The 7,258-nt window shown below is 47.1% G+C and overlaps 1 protein-coding gene across 2 annotated transcripts in view; it reads left to right on the top strand.

The window, feature by feature from the left end:
• The first annotated feature begins 2,006 nt into the window (after nucleotides 1–2,006).
• Nucleotides 2,007–7,258, top strand: part of DNAJC3 (DnaJ heat shock protein family (Hsp40) member C3) — an 86,721-nt gene continuing 81,469 nt past the window's right edge. For both annotated transcript variants that reach the window (XM_089303502.1, XM_008260109.5), the window contains exon 1: nucleotides 2,007–2,179. Coding sequence is in view for 1 of the 2 variants with exons in the window: in XM_008260109.5 (XP_008258331.4) it covers nucleotides 2,098–2,179 (82 nt within the window). In the remaining variant the exon portion in view is untranslated. The remainder of the gene's footprint in view (nucleotides 2,180–7,258) is intronic.

The raw sequence follows: 7,258 nt of genomic DNA, 5'->3' as shown, positions 1-7,258 counted from the left end.
GATGGAAGACCTCTCTCTCTCTCTACCTCTCTGTGTAATTCTTTCAAATAAATAAAATTAATCTTTTAAAAAAATGTTTGCCATCATTCAGCATTGACCCTTGCTATTTTTTAATTCAAATACCACAGTCTATCAACTCTTTCATAATTTTGAATTTCCATCCTTAGAGCTTTTTCCTCAAGAATAGGATCACATAAAAAATAAAGATTTAAAAAAAAAGAATAGGATGTTACTTCATTGTCTAGGAGTACTGTGTTTTGCTTATGACGTTCTTTCCTCACTGTTCATCATATTGTTGGCTGCCTTGGCCATAGTACCTCATCTGTATGATGTCTTCAGTAGCTTGCCTGTGGATATTGAAGTCTGCCGGTTTCTCATTCACACTGCCTTGTGGTATCAAAAAGTGTGAACAACAACAATGAAAGACACAAGGAATTGCTGAAGGAGTCTCTTCATTATTCTGCTAATAGAATACCTGTAAAATACTCTACAAGAACTTTCACCTGCTTCATGAAACCTCAAAACAAATCTCTGAGGCTATCAGGATCAAGCCCACTTAACAGATGAAGAAAACTTACAGAACATTCATGGTGTTTTCTAGATTTGGATCCTCTGTTCTTCACATAGTGCCTTCTTCGCTACCAATCAGGAACTCAGCATTTTTCTTTTCCTTCCTAGAAAGCATTTCCTTCATATCAGTTTTGTCTAGAATATTTACCATTCATCTTCTGTCGTCTTCCTTAGTTATCTTCAGCAAATCACAAATTCACTGTTGCTGTCTTTAATTCATGAGTTCTTCTAAAGCTTCAAGTAGCACCAAGGTGGCAAAGTTTGGTAAATTAGTACATAGTTGACAATAATTAACACAAAAAATCATTTTCAGTCCATATAAAACACTGCTGATAGGGCAGGCATTTGTCTTAGTGGTTATGACTCTGCTTGGGACACCCACAACCCCTACTGCAGTGCCTGGTTCAAGTCTGGGCTCAGCTTTCCATCCCAGTTTCCTGCTAATGCAGCCTCGTGTTTGCCACTCACAGCTTTGGGTTGGCCAGTTCTGGTTGTCCTGGGCATTCGGGGAGTGATGAGCCAATTAAAGATCTCTCAAATAAAGTAAAAAAATAAAACTAAATCAAACCAATGGCTGGTGTGTATAGAAAACGGCCATGAACAAATTTGATGCCAAGCTTAATAACCCAAAGTCTTTCTTGTTCGCAAGATGCTAGCTCCGTTCCAGTTGTTTTCGCTCCCTCGACGCGGGCTGCACTCTCAAGGGCCCCTTGTCGTCTGAAGACACCGCGCCTCCTTGGGCTCCTCCGGAACGGCTCTGTTTTCCTGGACACTGGTTTGCTGGACATTGCGAGTGGCTGGGGGCGGGGGGGCTCCCCAGTTTCCAAGCCACTGTGACTTACCTGCCGTGGCTCACTGCGGTTGTCCCTGAAATGCCATTAGGTCACCCACTGGGCCGAGCCGCGCCTCTGACCGTTTCTGGCCTGCTCTTCAGTCAGTATTTGTTCCGGAACGCCAGGTGGGAGATGGCGTTTATCCCCTCCCCACTTCCTGGGGGTGTCCGGCCTTCCCATTCCGGACGCGGCGGCCGCACCTTCCTGTCCAAACACCACACCGGAGGACCTCGGAACCGCTCCCGTCGCCCTCCTCACCGGCCGGCCCCAGAAGGCTTCCGCGGCCTGCGCATGCGGACTCGGCGGCCGCCTCAAGGACTCTCCCGCCGCCTCCCTCCCGCCGGCCGCGGCGGTTTGGGGCTCGCTGACAGCTCCACGACCGACGGACGCAGCCTCCTCTCGAGCTTCCACGTTATCCTATCAGAAACGGGGCGGGGCGGGGGCCTCCGCAGCCTATCAGCGCGAACCACGACCCAGGCGAGCCCAGTAGGAAAGCGGCCAGGAAGAAGGCGATTGGACGGCGGCGTCGCCGCGGGGCGTAGCGTCGGCACGGCCCCGCCCACCGCTGCCTGCCTCGGCTGGCGCCAGCAGCCTCTTAGGCCTGAGCGAGAACGCACGGCGGGCGGGCGGGCGCCGCGGAAGCTTGAGCGCCGGCGCGGGCTGCTGGGCCCGGCACCCTTCGGCGTCCTCGGACATGGTGGCCCCCGGCTCAGTGACCAGCCGGCTGGGCTCAGTGTTCCCCTTCCTGCTGGTCCTGGTGGACCTGCAGTACGAAGGTGAGTCCAGCCCTGCCGTGGCGGAAGGAGTGGACTCCGGGGCCGGGCCCCACTGCACCTCCTCGTCTACACTCGGGGCGCGAGTGTTGGGGTGGCTCGGGCAGTGGGGCGAGGGCGACCACGGCCGGGCCTGGGCCTGAGCCCGCGGCTGGGCGGGGGCCGGAGCCCGGTTCCGGGTTTGTCTGTGGAAGAGGTGAGGGGACCGGCGGGCCGCGGGGCCGGAACAGCGAGTTTGGGGTGAGGAGCGGGGTCCGAGGGGGCGGCCGTGGCGCTTCCCGGGCGGCGACCGGGACGCCGAGGCTGGGGCAGCCGGCGGGTCCCCCAAGGTCTCCTGGGACCCTGGTTGGCGCCCGGGGATGCCGTGGGTCAGGAGGGCCTGCAGGAGGTGGTGGAAGTGGCCAAAAAGGGGGTGGTTTCTTTGCCGTGGAGTTCGGGGCGGCGGTGGGTGGGTGGAAGTGGAGTGGGGCGGCGTTGGCTGTTTAATGAACAGAGTGACCATCCCTCTTCCGTAGGCTGCGTCGCTCGTGGTGGTCCTTAAGCTGGTGCATTTAGAGCTAGGGTTGGCTTGGGGCTCCCGGGGGGCAGCGCGCTGGGTTTGTCGTCTTGCAACTCCCGACGTGGTGTCATGCCACTTAGGTTCGCCTTGCTTTTCTGAGTTCTCTGAGAAAGGGCCCCTCACAAACTTAGGAGAGCTTACGTTTCACTTGGGTCCTGTAGTCTGGAGTGTTGGCCTCTCCCACGGAACAGCCGAAGTGGAGAGGAGGCAGAGTTAAAGTCGCCTGTGCCAGTTGGACCAATGCTCCCGTCTTGGTTGCTGTGTGAAATATTCGAGTATAATGACATATTGGTCACGTGCACTGATCTATTTTCATCCCCATAAAAAGGGCTCCTTGGCAAGGAGGTCAAATTAAACACTCGAATATTCCATTCACAGGGAGTGAGGAAACAAAGTTAGAAATTGTTGATGGTAGGGGCCGGCGCCGGGGTGCACTAGGCTAATCCTGCGCCGGCACCCCGGGTTCTAGTCGCATTTGGGGCGCCGGTTCTGTCTCGGTTTCCCCTCTTCCAGTCCAGCTCTCTGCTGTGGCCCGGGAGTGCAGTGGAGGATGGCCCAGGTGCTTGGGCCTTGCAACCGCTTGGGAGATGAGGAAGAAGCACCTGGCTCCTGGCTTCGGCTCCGCGCAGCTCCGGCCGTTTTGGGGGGGTGAACTAACAGAAGGAAGCCCTTTCTCTCTCTCTCTCTCTGTCTCTCTCTCTCTAACTCTGACTGTCAAAAAAAAAAAAAAAAGTTATTGACGGTAAAATCCTCTCCAAATGTTGAACTCTTTTGTTTTTAAAAAGATTTATTTATTTGAAAAGCAGAATGATGGAGAGAGAGAGAGAGAGAGAGAGAGAGATAGATAGATGGAGAGAGAGATCTTCCTTCTGCTGGTTCCCTTCCCAAATGGCTACAACAGCCAGGGCTGGGCTAGGCCCAGTGCAGGAGCCTGAACTCTGTTGTGCTCTTCCACATGAGTAGCAGGGTCCCAAGTACTTGGGCCCTTTTCTGCTGCTTTCCCAAGTGCATTAGCAGGAAGCTGGACTTGGAAGCAGAGCAGCCAAGACTTGAACTAACACTCTTTGATATGGGATGCTGGTGACACACACAAACAATGCCTTAACCCGCTGTGCCACAATGCCCACCCTCTTTTGCCTGTTATTTGCTAAGAATAATACTCTCCTCTTTTTAGGTCGTATTCAGCACAGTGGCTTTTTGTTTTTCTTTTTGGTTCACCATTGACCATATAGTTTTTGAATTCCAGTTCAACAGATGTAGTGTGACAGCACTGGGACCAAGAGTTTGACAGCTTGGCTGCCCCCCACCCCAGAATATCTAGTCACATTAATGTGGCTCATATATTTTATTCCCTGGCATCTTCTAATTCTTAATCTCCCTTTTCCCCCTTCTGTAGTATTTATTCTGTAGTGATAGCATTAATGATTTGGTTTGAACACTGAAGAGAAAGTTGCTTGTGCTCTGCTTAATGTCATTTTTAAAAAAAGTTTAAGTCACAGTGGTGCACTTTTCTATAATTTTCATTTTTTTTCCCACTAGCTTATAGATCACCTTTTAAAAATTGTTGTTCTGTTTATGATTCTATAAGACTCTCAACACTTCATTTCCCTCTTGTGGTGTTTTCCTTAGGAGAACTTCATTAGGTTTACTGTAAGGTGTTGGTGACATTTCTCAGAGTATTCCTTTCTTAGGAGCATTGCTTGTGTAAAGTAGCAGGGCCCGAGTACTTGTGATGAAGAAAAGAAAGGAGCCTGTCTGTAAGCCACTTACCCATAGCCATATGTGGTGCTATTCCTCCTTTACTAATGGGGGAGCTGAGGATCCTACAGCTTGATGAAGGCTCATCTTGTGTGCACATTGGAGACAGAAGTTGTTTACAACACTTGTGGGTCTAAGCATTTGGTAACTGAGAACTAGTTTTTTTTTGTTTTGCTTTTTTTTTTCCGGTTGTTACCCTCTGACAGTGATTAACAGGAAGGGGATTTTTCTGGCAGGTTTACTACAGTGGTTCTCAAACTTAAGTATGCACCAGAATCTCACATGGAGGACATTTAAAAGCATAGTGCTGGGTCCCACTTCCAGAATTTGATTCAGTAGGTCTTGGTGGTGCCTGAAAATTTTTTTCTAAAAAAAATAACCAAGGTAGCAGGTGGTTGCCCAGGTGCTTGGGTGCCTCCCACCTGTGGCCCAAGTACTTGAGTCCTGGCTTCAGTCTGGCCCAGCTGGGTTATTGCAGGCATTTGGGAAGTGAGCCAGTGGATGGGAGAGATCTCTCTCTCTGCCTTTAAAGTAAAATTTAATTAAGATTCCAGGGGACCACATGTTGAGGACTACTGGTATAATAAGCTATATGGAGAAGTTAATTTAGTTTTCTATTTATATTAAACACTAGATTTTGTGTTGGGGATTTAAGATGCTTTGCTTTGAATTAGCAAAGTTCCTGTCTTCCAAATATGTTCTGTGTCTGGATTCACAGACCTTCTAGTTTTCAGGGAGGCATCCTGGTCCGAGGGTGCGCATGCTAGGCCGGGTATTGGTGGCAGAAGAAATAAAGTAGAATGGGGTGTGAGAAGAGCGAGTTTGAAAGAAAGAGTTGCATATGGTTAAGAATGTTACCAATAATTAGCTTAGATGGCCTAGTTTTCTCTGATTTTAAAATATTTGTCTTTTGTTTTCTTTTGAACTTTTCTATTAACTAATCCAAAGAAGGAAAACCTTAAGGTTGTAAGTTGAGAAGCTGGTGCCTAGCATCTACTTAAAGGCCTTTGAAAGGGAAGTCCAGAGCACTAGGTTAGAAATAGGATTTTTGGAGTAGAAAGAAAACTTTAGCAGTATGTATGTTAGAATGCTCTTGCTACAGGTATAGGAGTTATTTTGATTATTTGTTATGATTTGTTCTATTTAGTGATTTAAGTAGGAACACAGCCTGGGAACCAAACTTTTTCTTTTATCATAGTTTTATATCTTTTTCTTCCTTGTCTGGACTTTTTTTTTTTTTTAAAGATTTTATTTGAGAGGTAGACAGAAGGAGAGACAGAAAGGTCTTCCACAATGCAGGCCCCTCAATTTTTCTTTTATTTCACTGAACTGAGTTGAATATGTCATATAATTTGGCCACAGGGAAAAGAATAGTTGAAAATTTATATGGATTAAAATCATGATTTTTATTTCAACCTAACTTACTAAAATAGGCATGCTTTGTCTTCTGTAAAATTTCTTGACATAAAGACTAAATAAAGTAGCAAATATGAATGAATTTAATTTATTTAAACTATACAGATAACTTCTAGAATTACTTTAAATTCTTTAATAAGATAGTAGTATCAGTAGTACCTGTTAATTGGAGTAGTTTCATTTTTTGAGAGTACCTGGAAATGCAGTAATTTTCATTCTGTGAGATAGGGGAAGTTCTGAGATGGAGTACCTTGTAGTAATTAGGCTTTATTTTCCTGTATGAAACTAATTAATTGTGGTTAAGTTTAATGTCTATCACCATGTTCTTTCTTTGATTAATTTTGAACAGTTACGTCATGGGAACATAGTCACCTGTTCTCAAAAACTCAAACATAAATTTATTTATCTTTCCATACCTCTTGAAAGTTGCATTTGTTGCATTTGGAGTTCTGGAATATGGGAGTGGCTTGTTTAATCAGTCAGCAAAGGTTTACCTTGTATCTTTTGGAGAGGTAAACATAGTGTAAAACTCATGGCTTTTGCCTTTGCCTTTTTAGACCAATTGGTAATATGAGACATGGATTTGTGAAGCATCCATGTCCTTTTTCTCTCCTTTCTTAGATTAGATTAAATGGTGTATCATCATAGTCACTTCATTGCAAACATCATTTACTTTTCTTACCCCTGTATTCTTTGGTTTTTGTGTGCCTGGAGTATCCTAACACTGATTAAATCCAGCTTGGCTGGTTTTTTGTTCTTCAGAGCTGAAAAGTGCTGTCCACATCCATATTTACTGCACTACCTTTTCTTTTACTGAAGTACATGAAACATCTCTAGCTCTATTTTCTCTCCTGAAAATTTTGCCTCTAAACTTGTGTCTTTGTGCTGCTTTAACAGAATACCACAAAATGGTAATTTATAAACAACATAAATTTCTCATAGTTCCAGAAGCTGGGAATTTTTGTGTGTGTGTGTGTGTGTGTGTGTGTGTTTTTCAGGCAGAGTTAGACAGTGAGACAGAGAGGAGAAAGGTCTTCCTTCCGTTGGTTCACCCCCCAAATGGCCACTACGGCTGGCGCGCTGTGCCGATCCGAAGCCAGGAGCCAGGTGCGTCCTCCTGGTCTCCTGTGCGGGTGCAGGGGCCAAGCACTTGGGCCATTTCCACTGCCTTCCTGGGCCACAGCAGAGGGCTGGACTGGAAGAGGAGCAACCGGGACAGAACCGGTGCCCCAACCAGGACTAGAACCCGGGGTGCCGTCGCTGCAGGCAGAGGATTAGCCTAGTGAGCCGCGGCGCCGGCCAGCTGGGAATTCTTTGATCAAGGTGATCAAGGTGCTGGTGCACTTGAT

Source organism: Oryctolagus cuniculus, chromosome 9 (genome assembly GCF_051225735.1).
Source record: "Oryctolagus cuniculus isolate XC-2025 breed Fujian yellow rabbit chromosome 9, ASM5122573v1, whole genome shotgun sequence".
Taxonomy (NCBI): domain Eukaryota; kingdom Metazoa; phylum Chordata; class Mammalia; order Lagomorpha; family Leporidae; genus Oryctolagus; species Oryctolagus cuniculus.
The sequence above is the reverse complement of the archived record's forward strand: the minus strand, read 5'-3'. Positions and strand labels throughout refer to the sequence as shown.